Source organism: Danio rerio, chromosome 6 (assembly GCF_052040795.2).
Source record: "Danio rerio strain M-AB ecotype USA chromosome 6, GRCz13ab, whole genome shotgun sequence".
Taxonomy (NCBI): Eukaryota; Metazoa; Chordata; class Actinopteri; order Cypriniformes; family Danionidae; genus Danio; species Danio rerio.
The window spans coordinates 46,025,717-46,049,807 of record NC_141026.1 but is presented as its reverse complement, the minus strand read 5'-3'; the positions used below and the strand labels follow the sequence as shown (position 1 = coordinate 46,049,807).

Below are 24,091 nucleotides of genomic sequence, written 5' to 3'. Positions count from 1 at the left end.
ATGCATGCGCCATCCGTAATTTGTTTGATAAAGTTCGCGAACGTCATGCGTTACGTCAAACACAGACAAGACATAAAGATATCCACAAAGATAAATTTTGCATTGGTATGATTTATTCGTAATTCATGAATATTGACGTTGACAAATATTGGCAGGTGCTTGTGTGGCAAATGTGAAAAAATGCCAACTGAGGCTGAAAATGTATGCTGCAGGGAAATACCGCAGGTAAATTTCCAGTTTATGTTAACGTTGCTGCTCTAAAGACATCGAATGAGATAATAAACAGCATACCTGTGTCGTGTAATAAGGTTAGAAGACGAATGGATCAACTGGAAGTGCAACCCTCGTGCATGACGGAGCATCCAGGAATGGATCCCGTTTGCTTCAATATTTATTCCTTGCAAAATGCATCGAATATATACAAAGCAGACTATGGTCCCCTTGCGACTTTGTGGAGTGTAAAAGTGAGTTTAAATAAATTGAAAGAATAGCAGGTTACCTTGTTCATGATCTGCATGCTCGCTTTCTTTTTAAGCACATTAACGCTGTGTAGTCAATAAAATAGCGATAAAGTTGGTTTTATATCCGCACATTCAGAAGTCCCTGTATTGTTTACCATGATAGTTTAAACAATCGATCGGATTTAGCATGCAAGTATGACTTGTAAACAACATTAACACTATCTACTTGACTGTAAACAATGTTGTACTTTGTCATTTGCTGCTAATACGATTTCCCTATTTTGAATTTGCAAAGAATACTTTACTGAAATGATACTATTAAGGAGAATGTCTGAATATAAAACCAACTTTACCTCAATGTCAATAAAAATGAAATACGTACCTTTTTTATTGCTGCTATTTCTGAGATGACAATTTGAATGACTTCATAAAAGGCTGAGTAATGCATGTACTTTTTATTGAAAAATAATTTTAAATTCACTAAACATTAATATATAAACTCTTAAAATATATAAAAATCAGTATGGCATAGAAACATCAACACTACAGAAATGATGCTTAAATTCCTGAGTCATATAAAAACTTTATATTGAAGTATAAATTAAAATGTGATTGGCAAATATAAAATGTATCCTTGTGCAAATATAAAATATAAACTCCAAGTAGTCACTTTGTTGAATGAAATACAATTGTCCATGAACATTAGAAAGTACAGTATATCTACAAACACATACAAACATATCAAATATACATTGGCAGTTGAATAAACAAAATATGACTTCTGAAATTTTGTTAAAGCTAGTTATTTTATCAAAAATAAAAATGAATATGTGATAACTCCCAAGTTCAAATTGTAGTGCAATTTCTAACACAATGTTTCATTATTATGTCTCTGTTAGACAGTGCCGCTTTTTGGCTTATCGGAGCTTTGTGAGCTGGTGTTGGGGTTTCCTCGGGCGGAGAGTCCGTGTTGTGATTCCTGCCTGTGTGGTGCTGAAGATTCGGAGACAGTTTCCTGAAGAGCAGGGCAGCTATGTGGGTTTTAGGATAGCTATTGATTGAAGCGGGTCACCCTGCTGGAGATAGCCTCCTCCATCTCAGGTCGATCGTAGGCTGATGATAGAGCAGGTGGTATGTGAATTCCCAACACTTCATCAACATAGGGTGATGGGTCCACAAACACTTGGTTGAAGATGAGGTCCAGCAGCTCTTCTACATAACCTGTGCAATATAACAGTTATCTCTTTAGTAACTTAAATTTGTATTTTGAGTAGTGAGTTGTCATTGTGAATGTAAAGTGCAATTATTTTTTTTTTATTTATTGAAGTATAATAATACTATAAACATTTATATACATACCGAAAGTTTGCTGCGTCTTCACTTCTCGGACCCTATACTCTCCTTTCTTTGCCTTTGGAAAGGCAAGCTTGTAAATAGGTTTACCAGTTGCTGATGTGGCCTGGGGACGCCCGGCATTTTCATTGTAATGCAGTGCAGCCAAGTACAACCTAAAAAAAAGACAAATGTAAATGACGTACCATGACAAGACTGTATGGTATTGTAAATATTAATTTCTGATCATTGGCTTTACCTGCATAGCATCCCTAGAAATGGGAATACCACATTTTTGGGTGCAAACCGCAGTATGACGCTGTGGAAAGCTTCAACAGTTGACGTCTGGTGGTGAGGACTTCGCTTGGCCACATCCTTCAATATTCTCTTGTTAGCGAGAACTTTCTCCAGCTTGTAGAATGGCATCGTTGCTAAACAAGCAAAAATTTAAGGTATTAGAGTCTGAATCAAAAACAAATCTGAACAAAGAAACAAGCTCTGTTTTGCATTAGTTTTAATCGCAAAGAATATTTTATTTGTCTGTATACAACTTACCAGCCGACAGCCATTTGTTCTTGTCTCTGCTTATCCGTTGCGGATGCAGATAAGCCGGAAAATTGGGGTCTTCATGTACATGGTTTAAGATAGAGGTCCACTTTGCCACTCTTTCAGGACCTGTTGTGGATGATGCAGCAGTCCAGTAGATGTGGTTTTTGATGCTACGCAACCATTTACGCAACTTCTCACACCCCTTTATCTGGCATATCTTGTCCAGTTTTTTGGAAATTCCTGGAATTTAATAAAAAAAAGACATCAACACAAAAATAATAATAAACTTGTAAGAACTGTAAATAGCAATTTATTCTAAAGTAAATTAACAACTGCTAAATTACATACCTTTCTCGATATGCCACACATCGTAAAACTGAGTGACATTTCGATCCCTGAGATATTTCTGTATTTGAGGATGTCGGTCTGTGATGATGCATTCCAGACGAACACCGCGGGCATCCAACAGGTCAAGGCTTCTCTTTAGGCCTTCTTTTTCCATATGGTAACTGCCGCCCACCTCATTACTCTATAAAATTTTAAATAAGGTAAAAAAATATATTAAAAATCACACATTTTCCATCCAAAATATTATGCTAGTTCACATAACACTTTTCTGTATTACCTGGACTAACTGTAGGTCGACCACTGTGTTAGTTGCAAGGTCCATCATTGTATAACTCCCATACTTGGCCGAGTGACCTTCAAGAACAAACCGTACATAATTATTCTAAACACATTGTTGGAATAATTGTAATGTATTTCATATTTATTTTTTTTATTAGACTGTATTGAATTAGAAATTAAATCTTTTGACTAAATACCTGGGGAGTCAGCCCTCATATCTCCTCCAACAATCACATTCTCACTTCGACTGAGCTGTTCTAGCATTTCACTCTGCCAATTTCTCCACTTGTGGACAATAGCAGGTTCAATGCAAAGTCTTGCATGACGGCGAAATGAATTATATTTAAAAATGTGTAGTTTCATGGCAGCAAATACCTGACAACAAAGAGGAGAATTTTTAGTACAATGTGCATGGACCCTGTGACAAAATTTATATTATGTTTCTAAAAGAAATGTGATCAATTTTGATTGATAATTACCTTTTCAACTACAAAAAATTAGGCACCACTCAAGTAGACTGCAGCAGAAAGATGCAGGTTGCCAGCTGGAGTACTACCAATAATTGGCTGACTGTTCCATTTTCTTACAAACTCGCAGTGTGGGCAGACTTGCTGTACGCTCAGAAATGTCCCAAGCCTTTGTGACTTTACATCACATCTCCTCTGACACACTGGGCAGTCACTAAAGAGCTCCATGAGGCATGTTTCATAGACAATGAACTTGGCAATGTTTTGAACTGGGCATTCTTGGATTCTGTAAAAATAAATATACACATGTACATAATTAAAAAAAAAAAAAATGATGATGAATGTTATGATGACAATACACAATCTTTCAAATAATTTACATAATGCATAAACTCACGACAAGTCTGTTGGTTCAGTTGCAGATGTGCATTCCTCTGCAGGGTCAAATCTCACATCCGAGTCTTGGGCTATAATTTTTGACTCTGTCAAAGTCTCTTCGGCTTCTTCTTCTTCCTCCTCCAGCTCCAGACGAGGTCTTTTTAGTGGAGGTTTGAGGGGTGTCGAAGTCATAAACGCAGTAGAGGACGCTAATGGTACAGTCAGTTCAAAACTGGATACTGTTGTCTGGACACCTATAGTATAATTTTATGATTAATCTCATTGCACGTTTATAAAGATAATAAAACACGTTTCTAATGCAGCAACTTAAAATAAACTGAGAAATTTTAACTTACTTGTACTCCTGCGTTTAGCCTGAAGCGTCCTAAAAGACAACTGGGTACCAACACTGTGTAAAGATGTGTGAAATGGTTCTGTCTGGCAACAAACATCCACCTTGTTGCTCTTTGTCGACGTCGTGGCCTTTGTAAGAAAACATACATTTTTTAAAATGACCTTTATTTGATTAAAACATACCGATCTTATTGTAAACAACTGCAGACCACGTGCAAGTACAGTGAAAAAAAAATCACAACAAACATCCCACATACATAACAAACTTTAGCTGTAACTTAGTCAGTGGTAATGCTTTATTACAATGTTTAATTTTTTCTACCATTTCTGTTTCTGATGGCTAAAACCTCTTTATGGACACATTAACAATTAAAGCTTCGAGTATTTAGACTGTTTTAGAAAAGCACAATAGCTGTAAACGCGCAAACATCCGAAGTAGCTTTAGCCGCAGATGCTATTCATTTCTGCTTAACATTACAGTATACACATTACAACAAACATCCCACATAAACAACAAACTTTAGCTGTAGCCAGTACTGGTCACTGCTTTATTACAATGTTTCTATTTTTCTACGACTTCTTTTTCTAATGGCTAAACGCCCTTCTTGTACACACTACCACTTATAGCTTCGATTATTTAGATTGTTTTAGAAAAACATAATAGCAGTGAACACGTGCAAACAAACATCCGAAGCAACTTTGGCTGCTTTTAACTTTTAGATGCAATTCATTTCGGCTTACCATTACAGTACAACAAACATTTAACAACAACAAACTTTAGCTGTAGCCAGTGGTATTGCTTTTTACAATGTTGCTATTTTTCTACGGTTTCTGTTTCTAATGGCTAAACCCCCTTCATGTACACACTACCATTTGCAGCTTCGAGTATTTAGACTGTTTTTGAAAAGCACAATAAGAGGTAAACACGTGCAAACAAACATCCGAAGCTACTTTAGCCGCAGATGCTATTCATCGGCTTATCATAACTAGAATACTAAGGCTAGAAGTACATAAAAATGTAATACTTACTTGAAGTGAGGCAGGATCACGTATTGTAGGAACTGATCCAGTTTTCAAAAACAATTTTCTCGCGAATCCGCAGTTGTATTGTCCCGCGTTCTCGAGGCAGTCTACGCTAAAGTGGTTAGCGCAAACATACAACAGTTTTGGTACATTTTCAGGCACCTTGTCTTCAAAGATAAAACTCAGCCACTTAAGCCTCTGTTGCTCATTTGCAGGAAGACGGTGAAGGCTCTTGTGCTGAGCCTTACATCCTAAAATAGCACAAGGGTGTTCTCTTGGTGGCATCGCTTCGACGTACACGCTGATAATGGCGGAAACGGCAAACTCAGGATATGTTAATACGCGCAGCTGTCAATCAATTCGGTGGGCGGGGGGAATCGCACACCTACGTAATGGTGCGATCGATTTGAAAACAGCTCCAATTGGCCGACCCTTTTTTTGTAGTTAAATTGAAAAAAAAGGACTGGGTGTGTTCATATCACCCCAGTATGATGGTCTATACACTATACCAACACACAGATCTGTCCAAACAGCTTGAAAAGAAGATTTTTTACAATAGGTGCCCTTTAACACTAAAAAACTACGCATGTAATAGATCAGTTTGAACAAATAAAAATACTTACAGGCTGTGGCTCACAATCCACAGCTTCTTCTATCATGGTTGGAGCTGCTCCTTCTTTGAGGAGTTTTTAGCCAAATCCAGCACTGAACCGAGAGAGATTCTGGAAACTGTCCTTTGTCAAATGCTAGCTATATCTTTTTTTTTTACAACTCTCTGGAACATAATTAAAATGAAATTGTTCACACTTCTCTCTTTGTGTTGTGTCCATTGGAAGCCCAAATACAGAAACAGACAAAGCTCTGTGTAGTCCCCAAACTTCATTCTCTGTAGTCTTTGTAAAAGCCAGTGTGTTCCTTAGCATTGAACTTTAAAGCATATTACAGTCACATTACACATGATAACATATTGGACCACCCCTTTTAGAGGGTAACTTTTTTTTTTTTTTTTTAAGATTCTTCAGATAGAATTCTATAAAGAAACACTTCATTGTGTGTTTTGGATTTTTGGAAAAACACTTTATATAAAAACAAAATGTAAAAATGACAAGTGCGTAGAAAAAACACATTTTTCTTGTCATATCTTGTCTAAAACTAAATATTTTTTATGTTTTTGGTAATCTTATATGATTTGGAGCATTATGATATGTTGTAATTTTGATAATTGTATGATACAATTAAGTTCATAGATGTTAATATACTCATTTTGTTTATTTAAGTAAAAATGGAACAGTAATTGCTGATCCTAGTGCACGTCATTACATTTTTAATCATGCTCTTACTGCATGCAGAGCAGCAAGTTTGACCTTTAGGTTAAAGTAATTGGCACATCTTGAACTCTTTATTCAGAGTCAATTACGTTATATAAAGCATGGATAATTATCATCATACAGATCTAAGTAAAGGATTCTTCTGACGTGCACTTGACTTGACTTTAGCCTTTAATTTTCACCTTTTGACATTGATTAATGATTCTTGGTTCTTTCAGTTCAAGATGAGCTATAGTGGCATGAAGGATTGGGTGCATGGTGTACCATATTATCCAGTAAAACTCTGAACACTCAGCCGTTTTTGGAGACCTTCATGTTGTCTTGTACATATTGTTCCTCAATTATAGCAGCAGGAGCCAAGGCTTTCAGAATCTCAGCCAAGAGAAATGAGCTGTGCTGCGGCCCCTAAAGAACCCCACGGTATTTCCATTAGGGATGTTTCATTTTATAGCTTGTTCAGGACCGTGACACGTTTCTCAGTGTAATTGATTTTCTAAATTGCATTATTTCCTAACCTAAACAAAATGATTTTTAATATTCATTATTAACTAATGAAATGTTATTTTTTCCCATTGGGTTTGCTTTAAGCGTTTAATCTCTCTGGAGGAAAAAAGCTAACTTATTGACATTCTGTTTATTGCTCTATTTCACAAAGGAATTTGTTGAAATTTGTTTTACAAGAAACTTTGTTTGGTTTAAGAATGATTAAGCAAGTCCACATTTATTTTAAAAGTGCAGTATGTAAGATTGACACCCAGTGGTTAAACTAGGTATTGCAGGTCAAATTTAAAACCCTTTTCCCCCCGACCCTTCCTCTGACGACTCCATTCAAATGCAGGTTGCCAGATTGATGACACCAACACAAATGAGTGTTCCGAGCCTACACTACATGTGACGACATGCAACAACAGGAAATTTTTCCATATTAAGGGAGTTTTTGTTAAAGAGAGGGTTTTTGAAAAGGACCTTTCATGCAGTGTGTAACACAGCACTAACAGCTGACGTTTAAATCTGACATTAGTGGAGTGCAGGGGATCATGGGACTGATCATAACACGAAGATGATGATCACTGACAGATGGAGATTCGGCTGCGGGGAATAAAAGGTTAAAGTTAATTTTCACAACAATTCCACAGTATATCCAACCTAGTGCTGTGTTTGTTCCTGTCATTTTTCAGATTTTTGATGCAATAACATATGCTGCAACCTATGCTGCAACGTGGTTTTTGCCAGCCGTTTGCTATTAAAGGAAGGAGCAGCAGAGACTATTATGTATGGGACTTTGTCAGACTTTGAAAGGGACTTTTTCAGTAACTTTTACAGTTTAAATGGACCAGTTTCTACTTCCGCCAGATCATAACATGTAAGTGTAATGATTAAAATTGTTGCCTTGTTTTGTGTAGCTTGCAAAATGTGTTTAATTGTGTGTTATAAGTTGTAATCACCCCAAACAGCTTGTAATCATGTATCTATTCTAGATCAGTGCTTGTACTGTATCGCTCAGGTTAAATCTTTATGGGTTATTCACATATTGCGTCCAAAACCACCTTGAAAACGCAATGCGTGCTTCTTCCTGTACCGATTTAAATGCGTTTCTGAACTTGCAATCCTCTACCGTTGCCTTTGCTATGGCCACCATCAGCTGTTCCTCACACAACCGTCAGTTTTCAAAACAAATCAACTTTTGCCACTGTGTGGATTAATACTGAATGTGTTTCCTTGTTATTACTTGGGGTCAGCATTAAGAGTAGAGTAATATCCTTGTGTTTAACTGCATTGCTTTATTGCATTCCAACTTTGGGCTCACACATGTTCTCTGGCTGCTACTTCATAGCCGTGGTTGGCATTTCTCTCTGTCTCATGCAGTTGACCATTTACAACAGACTGGACCATCAGACCAGTCAACACAGATTAGCTTCGTACTAAGGAGGGGTTTGGGAACAAATAATCGCTGAAAAAAATCACATGGGAGTCGTTGGCATAATTAGGTAAAAATAAATGCATATTATAAGACAATGAAAGTGTTTTTTTTGACCTTGCGCGCATATCAGCCGGTTGTTGGAGACCCCCAAAATCAAAATATGACTTTTTATTTTGCAAAAGAGGGGCTCTTTAAACCAATCACCTGAAATTTTGATTTTAGAAAATGGTTTCTATTTCTAGCGGCTGAACAGCAACATAGACTACTATGACAGCGATCACATCAGATACTGATTATTTGCTTTTTTCGGTGTTAAATGCTACCAATGTGAGTTTGAATACATTGTTATGTGGCATTTATTGCCATACTGATAGCAGCAGCAGATAGATCTTGAAAATAAAATAAACATATATGACAATTAATGTTAGAACTGTGACCAACAAATAACTGTCACTCAGCATGTACTTTTAATAATGTTAAAGAGGTTTAATAAGCAGCCTTCCAGACTGCAAAAAGAAATAATGGTGCATTTTCTACTAAGGCCACCTAGAGTTTTGAAAGATAATTGGGTAAACTGGCAGCAGGCAGGTTATAGAGACCAAAACAAAGTCAGTCGTTCTGATACGAAATGCAAATTTTTAAGGGAGGATAGCTGACATTTAGCTATTTTTTTCAGATAAACTACAGTAAAGTACAGTATGCGCACTTAACATGTTACAAAAAATCTTGCACAGCACCTTTAAACTTTATTAAAAGAAACTTGAAACTAATCAAGAATTACAAAAAGAAAAACTACAAACACAACAAAATTACCTAAATTGTTACTAGAATTAAACTAAAACCAGAAAATATTTAAAAATATTTAAATTTAATAATAAAACTATTAATAAAGAAAAACTAATAGAAATCTTGAAAATTACCAACAATAAAATGAAATGTAATCACAAAAACATTAATAATTACCTTATGTCAGAAATTACAAAAAAAATTTTTATCTATATTAAATCAGAGCAATACTAGTTGCTCTAATGTTTTCTGCTATACCATCTCAGTTTCCTATTTGAGGCAAAACCCAGTTCATTGAAGCCTGATTGAAACTTCAGCCCCAATTAATCAAGCAGATTGAAGTTGCAGTCCAAACAAAGCAAAAACAATCAATGACACTCTTAAATAAATGGGTGATGAAACATTCTAAAATGAGCCGAGTCTCAGAGGCAGGCTGAAATTTAATTAAAGTCAAACATTCATTTAGGTTATTGGAACTTTAACTGAATTACAAGACAAGTAAATTACTGAACCTCAGAACCATTTATAGAAGAAGAAACTGCACAGGAGATGATGCTGTGATCCAAATGTAGATCTAGAGACGAGGAGAAATAATTAGAGCAGGTTGCCAAGGAGCCGAAGAGAGCATGTGGTCTTTTAGTTGAAAGGAACTGAAGATGAAATACTTTGTTGGTTGGCTAATGCACTAAATACAAAGTCTGAGAATCGTTCAGTCATGAAATTTCCATGAACATTCCCAAATGACCAACATATAACATACATTCACTTTGACTCGCCTCATTCAAAATTGAATTAAACATGCGAAACTTTTTCAGCATACAACATTGTGTTGTTACAGGGAATAAGCCTGCCGTACACGTACTGTATAAAATACTAAGGAGTGGGTGGAATAATATCTGTTGGACATAAACTCGTGCCTGCTGGTCTTCGTCGTATCAGATGTTTCTGTATTAATGAGCTTTTTCAATGCAATAGGGCACTTGTTGATCCGTTATGACACCAAAAGACACTTCTACACTTTCTCTGCATCCTCTTAACTGCCAAACACCCACACAAAATCATCCCGATAGCACAGGAACACGACTACAAATAATTGATATGCTCTGTGTGTTTTTTTGACACTTGCCAAGGGTACCACAACCAGAAATTGGTGCCACAATATTAAACTTCAGAGAATACGGGGTATAAGAAAAGGTTATTGAATTCACTAGAATTATTATTTTTGGAGTCAGGCTATTTTCAGTCAAGTGAATGTAGTGAGAATACTGAAAAAACTACATAGCAACCAGAGATGGCAAAAGTACACACATCCTTTGCTCAAGTAGAAGTTCAGATACTGATGTTTAAAATGAGTCTTGTAAAAGTACTGGTTTAAATATTTTATTATGAGAAAATTTAGCAGACATTAATTTGTTCATTCAATCATTTTTTTTTCAGTTTAGTCCCTTTATTAATCCGGAGTCAACACAGCGGAATGAACCGCCAACTTATCTAGCATATATTTTACGCAGCGGATGCCCTTTCAGCGGCAACCCATCTCTGGGAAACATCCAAACACACTCATTCACACTCATACACTATGGACAATTTAGCTTACCCAATTCACCTGTACCGCATGTCTTTAGACTGTGGGGTAAACCAGAGCACCAGGAGGAAACCCACGCAAACGCAGGGAGAACATGCAAACTCCACACAGAAATGCCAACTGACCCAGCCGAGGCTTGAACCAGCGACCTTCTTGCTGTGAGGTGACAGTGCTTCCTACTGCACCACCACACAGCCCATTTTAGCAGACATTCACTTGTAAATAAACTTAAAAAAAAAATACAAACATTAAACTTACACTTTAACAAATTTAAAAATAATTAAACATATTTTCCCTCAACTCATCACTCACCCACCAATTCTATCACATGGTAAAAGTAGGTACTAACTGTATAGTAAACATATTAATCAGTAGTTTGTAGAAAGGAAATAAAAAGGGCCAACTTTTTAACCAACAAAATTTTGTCTATTAGGGTAAACCTGATTTTTTCTAGATTCAGTGTACCCATTAACTCTGTCAGCCATAATTTAAGAGTTGGAATTTCTTTTTACTTCCATTATCAACCCATATAAAACAAACAGTTGTACCTGTGTAAGTCGCAAAAGTTCTTTTGAAAACTCCAAAAATAAACTTGGATATAAAATAGGATCTGGTTCTATCGTCATGCCTACTGAAAAAACTTGTGGTATTTTGTTCCAGAAACTCTGTAATTTGGGACACATAACATGGGAATGAGACAGGTTGGAATTTAAAAACTGACATTAGTCACATAATGGCAGCATTTTTGTAAATATTTCATTCAGTTTACACTTGTTATAATCAAGCCTATGAAGCACTTTAAACTGAATGAGACAATGTCTTTCGTAATGTAGCATCTGTGAACCAGTTCAAGACTTTGCTCCCAAATTTCACTTGAAAGTTTTATTGTTTTGTAAAAGTACTGATTAAACTTTTCTACTCAAGTACATGTTTGACGACATACTTATTTACTTAAGTAAAAAGCATCCATTTATATTAGCTGTTTTAGTTTTTGTATGCTGGTAACATCATATTCATGCATTTATACAAAATAACTTGCGTTTATATTTTTTTATAATAATAATAATAATAATAATAACAATTTTATGTAATAAATGGCCACTGGTATTTCAGAAACTGCCAATATACTGGGATTTTCACGTGCAACCATCTCTAGGGTTTACAGAGAAAAAGAGAAAAAGAAGTTTTGTGGGCAGTTCTGTGGGTGCAAATGCCTTGTTGATGCCAGAGATCAGAAGAGAATGGCCAGACTGGTTCAAGCTGATAGAAAGGCAACAGTAACTCAATTAACCACTCGATACAGCTGAGGTATGCAGAAGAACATCTCTGAATGCACAACACTTCCAACCTTAAGAAGACCAGACCGGGTGCTGGTTAGCTGAGAACAGAAACGTAAGTAGGCTGTGGCGTTGACATGAAGCTCAATGGGTACTAATGGGCCCAAAGTGTGCCAAGAATATATCCCCAACACACATTACACCACCACCACAAGCCTGAATTGTTAATACAAGGCAGGATGGATCCATGCTTTCATATTGTTGACGCCAAATTCTGACCCTACCATCCGAATGTTGCAGCAGAAATCGACACTTATCAGACATATTTTCTCTTATTTGGACCATTCTCTGTAAACCCTAGGGATGGTTGGGCGTGAAAATCCCAGCAGATCAGCAGTTTCTGAAATGCTCAGATCAGCCCGTCTGGCACCAACAACCATGTCACTTTCAAAGTCACTTAAATCACCTTTCTTTTCCATTCCGATGCTCGGTTTGAACTGCAGCTGATCGTCTTCACCATGTCTACATGACTAAATGTAATTTGCGTTAACGAGCTGTCGGACAGGTATACCTAATAAAGTGGCCGGTGAGTGTTAATGTAGAATATGTATTTTTCCGTCCATCCATTGGCCTATTAATATATGCATCCTTGCATTTATTTGACTGTAGAACCAACCAACCCACCAACACATGGAAATTTGACAATTGGCTTGAACAATGTATCGTATGAGGTAGAATGTTGTCTTTGATACATTTCAATGTGGTCTAGATTGTCAGTAGCTTTTGGTAAAGTGCTTGACTACATGATTATTACACTGACGAATGAATGAAGGCATTATCAATGAATCCAAACCTAGATGGATCTAAAGTTACTCATCAAATACATCTTTCATAGAGTGTTTGAGTCAAATACACACATCCTCTTTTTTTAATTTGGGATTTAAGCTAATCTGTTTTACATTAGATTTCTGTTTAGCATTAAACATTTATTCATACCCCCCTCCCCTAATTTTATTTTGTAAGTCCTTCACAGGCTACAAAAGAGCTGCAATGTAATCGTCTCTACTGCGGTTTGCTTAAATCCCGTCTCTAAACCATCTGCTGGGTTTACTCAAGCATAATAAAGGATTATGGCACTGGATTATAGGGGTCTTGTTAACAAACCATGATATGCAGAGAAAGCTTAGATAAACATACGCTGCTGAATTTGTATGATACAACATCACTTTTCTGCTGGATCTCTGCTCATATGGGTCTCTTTAACCATTTACAAAGCTGTTGGTCTGAAAATGTCTGCACTAATAACTTCGAGATGAAGCAGGGGAGAAACAGTCCTGGGGAAGAAGGCCAACACCTGGCGCACAGAGAAAAACAGGAAGAGGCACTAATGGGATATTAATAAGTTCTTTATGAGGCCCAAACTCCATTACTGTGTTGGCAGGAATGGCTATTATTACGAAAGAAGTGCAGTGCTTGAAATGTGGAGGGTGTAGATTGACTTTTGTTTGTGAATGTTTATAAAAAATGTGCTTAAACGGTTATTAATCTCCATTATGCTGTTGCAATTCGGTTGTTTAGAACGAAGAAATTGCTGTTGTCGTAACCTGTCAGGTTAAATGTAATAGCTCAGTGATTCTTGGCAAGTCAGTTGTAGAGCTGATGTTTTCTGTTTTATTCTACATCCAGATTTATGCACAGATAAACACATAGACAGATATTTGGCAAAGCTCTATAATGAAATGAAAAGGTCCTAGTCCTCAGATATGCAGGTGCCGCTTCATCTTTAGAATCTTATTATCCAGGAGTTGATTATTATTAAAAACAGATTTCATTCTTTTTGGTTATATAAAGGTATAATCAAAGAATTTATCCGGCTTTCAGCATATTGTTTTATCATTATATTAGATCCGAGCTTTAAATATAAAATACCGCCATAATCATATAAGTTATTATTATAAAAATGTTGAAAATCTATGCAATGACTGAAATGAAAAATTGTCAGTGAAAAGCTTAAAACAAAATATTTTGAAAAGCAATGTGATGTGGAAACAAATTTGGAAAATCAAGGTAAAAAAAATACTGTAAGCAATTTTTATAATGCATAATTTTCAACAAAGCTGTACTTTTATGCACAAAATAAAAAGACAAATATTAATTTTGTGTATTTACATTTAAAAAAAATTGACTAAACCATATTATAATAAATCCATTAAATATTCACAGCCTAATGTGAAGTGTGAGAGGAAAGTTCATGAAATGTAAACAAATGTGTTTTAAGAGAGTTTTTATAATATCAAATAATATCACATAATCTCAAACAAATCATTTTAAAGTAGCAATGTAACAATTTTATGTATTATTACTGTTCATATATGAAAATTAGGGTTTATCCAACAAAAATTTGTTTAAAAGTAGTCATAAAGGAACCATAGTACGTATGCTTCAGGATTTTCTTTTTAAACTTGTAATAACTGCAATAAAGTCACCATATCACTAAAAAGCTTTAAAGTTTGTTCTCTGCGTTGGCGGGAATTACCAACCCAGGCTTATTCTCATCATGTACCCCTATATACATTTCTGGAGAGTGCCAAATACATCCCAGGAGCTACGTTTTTTTTGCATTTTTTGTTTTCACATATTCGTCAGAAGCTGCTGTGTATGCTTTTCCAGATGTCAAACTTCGTAAGTGCCATTCGTGCCTGATCATCTCACATAAATTCATCAGAGGCCGCTGTCGACTGACTGACTGACTGACCGATCAATAATTGACCAGCGACCACCCACCTCCCTAAACCCAACCGACAGTGTTTACAAAAACAATCCAGAAAAAGAAAAGCCCTTGCGGTGGCCTGATATTTACCACATTTTCTGATTTTACCACATTCTCACGCTGTTATTTACTTGTTTATTATTTTTTTTTGTCTTCTGTTTTTGCCTTACCTGCTTTCTGGAATCATTCTTCACCGGACTCATACCTTTTCATCGTGGTCAACATCACTCTGTGTCTCAAATCCTCCAACGTACTCAGCAAGCTAACTGGACAAACTGGTAGCCGTCTAAAAGCCATTCATATGGAGGTAAGCTGTCAGCTGGTAACAGAAAAGGAACAGCATCAACCCAACCAATAGCGTTCATTTTAAAGATAAAATGTAGCCACATAATTTGAGATCTCTAAAAAATGTACAGTTGAAGTCAGAATTATTAGCCCCTTGAATTATTAGCCCCCCTGTTTATTTTCCCCCAACTTCTGTTTAACTGAGAGATTTTTTAAACACATTTCTAAACATAATAGTTTTAAGTCATTTCTAATAACTGATTTATTTAATCTTTGTCATGATGACAGTAAATAATATTTGACTAGATATTTTTCAAGACCCTTCTATACAGCTTAAAGTGACATTTAAAGGCTTAACTAGGTTAATTAGGTTAACTAGGCAGGTTAGGGTAATTAGGCAAGTTATTGTAAAGCAATGGTTCTAAAAAAAAAAGCTTAAAAGGGCTAATAATGTTGACCTTAAAATGACTTTTAAAAAATTAAAAGTTGCTTTCCTTCTAGCTAAAATAAAACAAATAAGACTTTCTTCAGAAGAAAAAAATTATCAGAGACACTGTAAAAATTTTCTCTGGAAAAAAAAATTCAAAGGGGGTCTAATAATTCTGACTTCAACTGTATAGAGGTACATTTTCAGAATGAGCCTACAGTATTTTAGGAATTACACGCCCCCTCTCCACTGCATTAGTATGGGCCCAAATTTGACCCAAATTTTGTGTTTTGTTTTTTAGCAACAGTGCTACATGGTTTGTTTTCTAAACCAATGTCATTGAGTTGTTTTCAAGCGTGGCTGAAAAAGTGTTCAAATGCCTAAAAACAAAACAAGGCAGAAGATAAAGTGAAGGAATTTTGTATTGTGATTTTTATCCATCAGTAGCAGCTGCCACACAGCATCACGCTGAAATTCTGCAAATAGCATGCTATTGTTTTGTTTATTTTTTCTAAATTCCAGTGATCCCATTTTTGATTGGCAGTTCTTTCACATTCCTCGTAGTGCGTAAAGGATATTTTTCAGCATATTCTCCACCTTGAACCTCCGTTCTTAATGCTCAAGGATGTTTGCAGCTGACGTTGCCATCCCTGGCCTGGTGAACCATCACCATTCAGCTTCACGCTATCTTTTTCTCCCCTCGCTATTTCCATTGCCATCTCAGCCATTCATTTAAGCAAATATTAAATGAAAATAACTGAAAAAAGCCCAGGTTTGGGTGGTGGTGATGGTGGGGGGAGGGGGGTGAAAACACCTTTTGTGTGGCGCACATCCTTTTTGTGAGAGTCGTGGGCTGAAATTTGATTTTACACAGGTTTGTAGCCTTGGAACATATTGTAGGATCTTAATGTTTATATCTAAAAGAACAATAATGTGAAATGCACTGAAGTCATGTGCGCAAGGACTCTTGACTTTCTAATTCAGGATTTGAACTCTCTTGAATGTCTTAATTGTTTTACAGCATATACAAATGGCAAAATATCAACGTGGGACAGTGGAAAAATATTCATGGGTGCGCTGTGTGTCAGTCTGGTGGGTGGTAGGGGTTCAATTGCTTTACCTTGGTTTTTCTTTGTTCCTCTCTTTCGTATTCGATCTGGTTCGCGTACGAAGACATGACTCACTGATAACTCTGAATGAAGGACATCGCTTATAAACCATCCGTCCCTCATCACAACAACTGAGTAGCTGCTTCTCTTCACGCTTTGAAGTATATTTCAATTGTATGCTCATACTTAGTAGATGACAACCCTTTGTGCTTGAGGGACACCCAAAGAAAAACTTAACTTTGAAGGCTTTTTTGTGTTTTTTGGAGTGTTTGAGCAAAAGACAGTCAGCTTGTAGTTCTTGGATTCCCCTCCTCAGGGGAGAGAGACCTGTGACACCAGCCATTGAAGACCATGACATCCAACATTTCTTTCTTTCTCTGCCTGCTGCTTGTGTCGCGTGGTTGGACTGCAGTCATCACCGGGGTAAGTGACCCTTATTATTGCAGAGTCAAGTCTGCTCAAGTGGATTCAATGCAATAGAATTATTGCTTGAATTCAGTACTAATCGTAATGTTATTTGGAAGTCAGTGTGAGGTTCGCTTTTGATAGAATGGTATTTTCTTCATTGAATTGCAATTATATTCTGCATCTGAAATAGTGTTTATTAAGTAGTAATGTTTTCCACTGCAGCATAATGCTGAACAAATTACTGTACATTTAACCCATTTGGTATTACAGTGTAATTAATATCTACAGTGTTGAGTGAAACTGAGGAAAGGTCATTTATTTTTATTAAATGTGTATAATATATGCGGTTCCTCTCAAATGCAGAATATGGTATATGCTAAAAAGATTTTTTGTTGTGTGTGTGCATGTGCTTGTGTGTGTATGTTAGCATATTTAAATATTCCCACATTCTGTGATATGTAAAGATATGAGAAGTTTATTCTAGTTATACTATTCTATTTATAGTTCAAGTTTCTTTTTTTGGCATTATATTTGGTACAGTATTGCCAAAGCATTTTATATATGTATAAGATATGTAATATATTAAAATCATCAAATTAATAAAATATACAGTAAATAATAATAATAATAAGTAATATATAATAATAATAATAAAAGTAATAATAAGTATTCAGTAATTCATTCATTTTCTTTTCATCTTAATCCCTTTATTAATCAAGGGTCGCCACAGCAGAATGAACTGCCAATACAAAGCAATATACCGTAAATTTATATCTCTATCCATTATAAAAAAAAAAAAAAAAAAAAAAATATATATATATATATATATATATATATATATATATATATATATATATATATATATATATATATATATATATATATATGTATGTATGTATGTATGTATGTATGTATGTATGTATTTAGTAATAACATTGGGTGAAAAAGATTGCATGCTTTCTGATATTAATGTATTGCTGTTTTGACCAAATATTTTTGTTGCAGAAAAAAAACACTGAAATACAATATTTTTTTCTTATATTTTACCTTAAGTCATTTACTATCTAAATTCTAGGTTTTTCCATGTAAAGAATTGCTCATAATGCATTAAAGGAAAGGCAGGCAGTTGAATGAAAACAGATTCTTATTTTATATTTACTTATTTTACACACACATACACACACACACACACACACACACACACACACACACACACACATACACACACACTCATATACACACACATATACACACACATACACACATATACACATGTGTAGCCTGCCATTATGTGTAGATGATATATCAAGCACATATCACTGAGATGTATTCAGCTCAGGGAATCTCACCACTGCATTTAATTTTACCCTTACAGGTAAATCACAAAATATTTTCCACGTTATCAAATGCATATAATTTAAAAAGTGACATAACTATATTACTTTTTTGCTATATTGCTATATTACATTTATGCATGGATAAAATTTGGGTTTTATACATGTATACAATTTTCTCTTTAACAATGTAATGTTCAAAAGGTGTCGTGTGTGTAATACATTTTTTTTTTTTGTGGTTTTGGAAGGTAACATTAGCTAATACACAATCAAAGAACAAACCTTGATTATTTGCATAAACTAATCTGTGCATTTTATGTACACTGTTACATATAACACACATACTCTCACCAGCCACTTTATAGGTACATCTTACTAGTACCGGGTTGGACCCCCTTTTGCCTTCAGAACTGCCTTAATCCTTTGTGGCATAGATTCACCAAGGTACTGGAAATATTCCTCAAAGATTTTGGTCCATATTGAGATGATAACATCTGCAGATTTGCCAGCTGCAAATTTATGATGCTAATCTATCATTCCACCTTATCCCAAATGTGCTCTATTTTATTGAGATCTGGTTACTGTGGAGTCCATTTGAGTACAGTGAACTCATTGTCATGTTCAAGAAACCAGTCTGAGATGATTTGCGCTTTATGATATGTGTTATCCTGCTAGAGGTAGCCATCAGAAGATGGTCAACAACAATGCTCAGGTGGGCTATGGCGTTGACACAATGCTCAATTGGTACTAATTACTAATGGTAACTCTGATCCTATCGTCCAAATGTTGCAGTAGAAATAGAGACTCATTAAACCAGGCAACGTTTTTCCAATCTTCTATTGTCCAATTTTGGTGAGCCTGTGTGAATTATAGTCTCAGTTTTCTGTTCTTAGCTGACAGCAGTGGCACCCGGTGCGGTTTTCTGCTGCTGCAGCCCATCCGCCTTAAGGTTGGACTTGTGCATTCAGAGATGCTCTTCTGCATACCTCAGTTGTAACGAGTGATTATTTGAATTACAGTTGCCTTTCTATCAGCTCGAACCAGTCTGGCCGTTCTGCTCTGACCTCTAGCATTAACAAGGCATTTGCGCCCACAGAACTGCCGCTCACTGGATATTATCTCTTTCTGACCATTCATTAGAGATGGAGGTGCATGAAAGTCCCAGTAGATCAGCAGTTTCTGAAATACTCAGACCAGCCAGTCTGGCACCAACAACCATGTCATGTTCAAAGTCACTTAAATCTTCTTTCTATCACCTTTCTTCCACATTTTGATGCTCGGTTTGAACTGCAGCAGATCGTCTTGACCATGTCTGCCTGCCTAAATGCATTGAGTTGCTGCCATGTGATTGGCTGATTAGAAATTTGTGTTAACGAGCAGTTGGACAGGTGTACCTAATAAAGCGGCCGGTTAGTGCATATTGTTTAACACTCTAAAGTTGAAATATGACAATATTTAGTTTTACTCTGAGTAATATTAGCTCATACACAACTAAATAACATGCCATAAATAGCATTTAATGCATGAACTAATCTGTGCATGTGTGCATTGCTACAATACAGTACATTTAGTTACAACAGTGCACATATGCGCAGAATTGTACATGCATAAAATAATTCCTTAGTAAAGCTGAAAACTTACAGAGCGTTTCTAGGGTCAGCAGAAATTGCAGTGCTGTTTGACATGAATGTGTTGGGATGCTCAGATGCATTTCCTCCACACCTGTCAGGACAGTAAAGCCTACAGCACTCCCAAAATATGCGCGAGTGCTGTCAGAACACCCCAGGCCTAATGGAGACGGAGGCATGGCATTTTCCAACACACTGAGACCATCATCCTACACGCTCTGTCAGGGCAAATCAGTACCCTGGATCCACCAGAGAAAATTCAATGCCACCTTTGGGCTCCTACCCACTATACATAACTTTATAATGCTGTTTTACTGCATCAAGTGGACACACCGAACACTCCATCCCTGCTGTTTCCTCACTAGAGTCAAAAAGTGGACATGTTGATGTGTTTATAATGAGTGCGTGTGTGTTTGCAGGCATGTGAGAAGGACTCCCAGTGCGGAGGTGGCATGTGTTGTGCAGTCAGTCTGTGGATCCGCAGTCTCCGAATGTGCATCCCAATGGGTCAGGAGGGAGAAGACTGTCATCCAATGAGCCACAAGGTTTTCTTTTCTCTCCTATCTTTGATTTGGTTCGTTATGATCTACTTGTTTTTAATCGGTCATTCATATTTAGGTACCCTTCTTTGGAAAGAGACTCCATCACACATGCCCCTGCTTACCCAACTTGGCATGCATCACTACAGCTGATGGCAAGTCCAAATGCCTCCCACCATTTCCATTCCAGGATCAATACCTCTGATGAAGATGTGTGTGTACGGCTATGTAGCATCCTAATGTTTGTATAAAGTGTTTGTATAGCTGTAAAAGGGAGTTTAGAGTAATTTATTGAATTTATTTAAAGAGGTCATATGATGCTAATTTATGGTTATTATTTAGATTATAAGGTGTATTATGTCATTTTAAATGGCATTTCTGTGCCTGTAGATCATTGCTTTGCTCTGAAACAGGGGTTTAAAGGATAGTTCACCCAAAAATGTAAATTCCCTCAAAATTTCATTCTCCTGTTGAACACTAAAACAAAATATTCCAACATACAGTAGGCTCATTCTGAAAACGTATCCCTATATGCATTTATGGATATTGTGAATTTTGTAACCAGAGAAACGTATGGCTTCATTTCATCTTTAAAACGAACTCTACGGAGCAGTATGATGCCATTCCTTTTTGCGCTCATTAGCTGACTGATTACCTCCATATGGACGGCTTTCCCGCTGTTACCAGTTTGTCCAGTGGCTTGCCATGTACGTCGGTGGACTTGAGACATAGAGAGGAGGTGACCATGATGACCGAGTTAGAGTCTGGCGAAAAACGGTTACAGAAAGCAGGTACGACAAAAACAGAAGCTGAAAAACAAAAAAACAAGTAAACAACAGGGTGAGAATGTGGGAAAATCTGAAAACATGGTAAAAATCAGGGGGGCTTTTCTTTTTCTAGATTTCTTTTTAAAACTGTCAATTGGGTTTAGGGAAGTGAGTAGGCGGGTCAATCTGTGCTTTTGAAAACACTATTGGTTGAGTTTAGGAAAGGAGGAGGGTTGGGTCAGTTGATTAGTCAGTCCACAGCGGCCTCTGGTGGATTTACACTGGAACAGTAGGAGTAAATGGCACTCTAAAAAGAAATTTGAGATCTCAAAAACCGTACACAGTGGCTTCTGGTGGATTCGCAAACAAAAACAGTAAAAAAATGCACCTCCTGGGATGTATTTGGTGCGCTCCAGAAATGTATAAAGCGGTATGTTTTCAGAATGAGCCAGTGTTGACATATTCTGAAAAATATTAGGGAGCAAACAGCCATTGACAGTAAAGATGCAATGGATACAATAGCTGCTTTATTTCCAACATTCTCATTCAGTATATCTTCTTTTGTCAGAAGAAACGGAAACAGGTTTGTGACAAGCGAAGGGGGAGTAAATGATGAAAGAATGATCAGTTTTGTGTGAACTATCCCTTTAAAACTGTTAAGGTGTTGGAATTTCTCCTCCGTTTCGTTGCCTTTTTATAAGGTGATACTTCTAAAGAGACCAAAATGTGTCACATGCAAGTGAACTCTAGTCTAGTAAAAGTCTATGGTCAGAACGTTTATATTTTGGTATACTTTGGTTTATACTTCTCCTCATATCTGTTAGAATGTCAGATACACTACAGCTCTGCGGGACTGTTGTGCCTTTCTTTATAGCTGCTGTTTTATTATTTTGAGCAGGAATCAAGACTTTGTCTACATTTTTTTCAGAATTTGGACAGCATTTTTGAAATTTCAACCAAATTCCATTTCCAATTCCAACTTTTTATCTTACCTTACCATTTCAAGTTTCAAACCAAGCACTGCTAATAGCACCGTTAGCCATATACACTGTAAAAAGTGATCAGACGATTTTACTTTTATCAAAAGGGATTAAATGAACTATGTTTATAATTTAATAAACATTTAAAATGTTAAGTCAACTTAACAGTTCTAAGTTACAATGGGTTTGCTTACTTTTATGTAAAGTCAGCTTGCCACTTTTAAGACACTGGGTTTACTCACTTTTTTAAAATAAAGTAAATTTCACTGTAATTGATTTTCACATCATATGGATGACATTCAGAGATTCATTGTTTTCTGAATCCATCATTCTGACATTTACAAACATCACAAATATGGGTTATTTGAATTATAGCTCCCATGTCTCGACCTCTAGTTACAAACTTGGTTTCCTACATGCACACTTAAGTAGATCATAAACATGACCAAATATGTTAGCTAGCATGAAGCGCAATATATATTCTTCATTTCATTCATTTCACACACATCCATTCTGCATCTTTTAGTTTCTTAGGAATTTTGAAAAGTGTGCATGTGAGTTCCACAGTGAAACCCTGAAGCGACATAAAGAAATCTGCATAATAAAACAAAATAACCAAGATCAAAACAGTGATGCAGTCTTTAGATGCCATGTACGTTATTTAAAGGAATAATCTCTTATTTTGATTTCAACCCCCACCAAGGGGACATCACTAACAACATGTCTAGCCAATGTAGATGAACATCGCATCTGCAGCTGTTTGTGAAACATTAGTGATTAGCTTGTTAGAGAAAAAGCACTAAAACAAATAATATTTATTTTGCTTTTATTGATTATGATTGAAATTATCAATCATTTTCATTTAAGCTCATTTTAGTAAGAGGCAGAATAAATCCTTTTGTGGGAGACTATCAACTGTGCATCGTAAACATAAACAAACTGATACATTACACACTCCGCACCATATGGCCTCTTTAATCTTCCCTGAAGTTTAGTAGAAAGTAAATGATTAAAAAAATAAATCATAAAGGATAAAAATCATAAAATGCAGACAGTATTGATTGTCAAAATGTCTGAATGTGACCAAAATAAAAATAAGAGTACTTATAAAAATCGTCTCATGTTTGTTTTGTAATGGCCCAACTAAAAAACCCATTAAACATTGATAAATGGAATAAGGTCTTCTAAATGATGGAACATCCGCTACCATGAATATCAACATCTAAAATATACTGTACAGTTTCTTCCACTGCTCCAATATCAAAACAGTGTCTGTCATATCTCTGTGTATGACTGTGTGGGCCTGTAGTGGATGTCGAATTATTCTGACAGAACTATTCTTAAAATGCTTACTCTAGTATTCCTTTCTCACTTCAGCGTGAAGAAACTGTCCTGGGAAAAGGGTCACCATCACTTTATTTGCTCATCTTCACAGCACTGAAGAACACAGATAGTTGGAACACTAAGTACAGCTTCTGTGTGTCTTTATTAACTAACATACACACTTAAATACAGTTTAAAATATTATGAAAATCTGGAAATTTGGGGTTGTAATTGAGTTCCAAGTGTGTCTACCAATCAGTAAATTGATAAAGGACAAACGAGTAACTTTTTTTGGTAAACCTGTTTCTGCAAGCATGTGATTATCATTTTTAAAATCTGCGAGGAATTACTATTTACAAAGGTTCTTTTGTTAGCAGACATTGATATTTTTATGTGAACAATATTAATCTGTGCAAGTTAATCCACTGAAAAA

At 36.1% G+C, this 24,091-nt stretch overlaps 3 protein-coding genes across 4 annotated transcripts in view; 2 read left to right on the top strand and 1 right to left on the bottom strand.

The window, feature by feature from the left end:
- LOC141386347 (uncharacterized) overlaps positions 1-16,853 on the top strand; it is an 80,183-nt gene extending 63,330 nt beyond the window's left edge. Inside the window, exons 3-4 of the mRNA XM_087258002.1 lie at positions 15,117-15,165; positions 16,744-16,853. Coding sequence (XP_087114128.1) covers positions 15,117-15,165; positions 16,744-16,749 — 55 coding nt within the window. The 3' untranslated portion in view covers positions 16,750-16,853. The remainder of the gene's footprint in view (positions 1-15,116; positions 15,166-16,743) is intronic.
- Positions 898-5,412, bottom strand: LOC147843612 (uncharacterized). The gene is made up of 11 exons (XM_087256249.1): positions 5,198-5,412; positions 4,171-4,297; positions 3,834-4,068; positions 3,449-3,722; positions 3,167-3,344; positions 2,968-3,044; positions 2,691-2,871; positions 2,349-2,582; positions 2,053-2,224; positions 1,821-1,969; positions 898-1,682 (listed from the first exon to the last, which is right to left on the bottom strand). The coding sequence occupies exons 5-11, from the start codon at positions 3,330-3,332 to the stop codon at positions 1,513-1,515; spliced, it is 1,149 nt and encodes a 382-aa protein (XP_087112375.1). The 5' UTR covers positions 3,333-3,344; positions 3,449-3,722; positions 3,834-4,068; positions 4,171-4,297; positions 5,198-5,412; the 3' UTR covers positions 898-1,512.
- On the top strand, positions 16,744-23,448 carry prok2 (prokineticin 2). 2 transcript variants are annotated; one of them, XM_087254743.1, is made up of 4 exons: positions 16,744-16,840; positions 16,946-17,102; positions 20,469-20,594; positions 20,668-23,448. In XM_087254743.1, the coding sequence occupies exons 2-4, from the start codon at positions 17,031-17,033 to the stop codon at positions 20,791-20,793; spliced, it is 324 nt and encodes a 107-aa protein (XP_087110869.1). In that variant the 5' UTR covers positions 16,744-16,840; positions 16,946-17,030; the 3' UTR covers positions 20,794-23,448.
- Positions 23,449-24,091: the final 643 nt, after the last annotated feature.

Coding starts and splice junctions, on each gene's coding strand:
- LOC147843612 (XM_087256249.1), bottom strand. CDS start 3,332: ATGAAACTACACATTTTTAAATATAATTCATTTCGCCGTCATGCAAGA. Junction 2,583..2,690: donor TGTGTGGCATATCGAGAAAG/GTATGTAATTTA, acceptor ATTAAATTCCAG/GAATTTCCAAAAAACTGGAC. Junction 2,225..2,348: donor GAACAAATGGCTGTCGGCTG/GTAAGTTGTATA, acceptor TTGCTTGTTTAG/CAACGATGCCATTCTACAAG.
- prok2 (XM_087254743.1), top strand. CDS start 17,031: ATGACATCCAACATTTCTTTCTTTCTCTGCCTGCTGCTTGTGTCGCGT. Junction 17,103..20,468: donor GGACTGCAGTCATCACCGGG/GTAAGTGACCCT, acceptor GTGTGTTTGCAG/GCATGTGAGAAGGACTCCCA. Junction 20,595..20,667: donor GTCATCCAATGAGCCACAAG/GTTTTCTTTTCT, acceptor ATTCATATTTAG/GTACCCTTCTTTGGAAAGAG.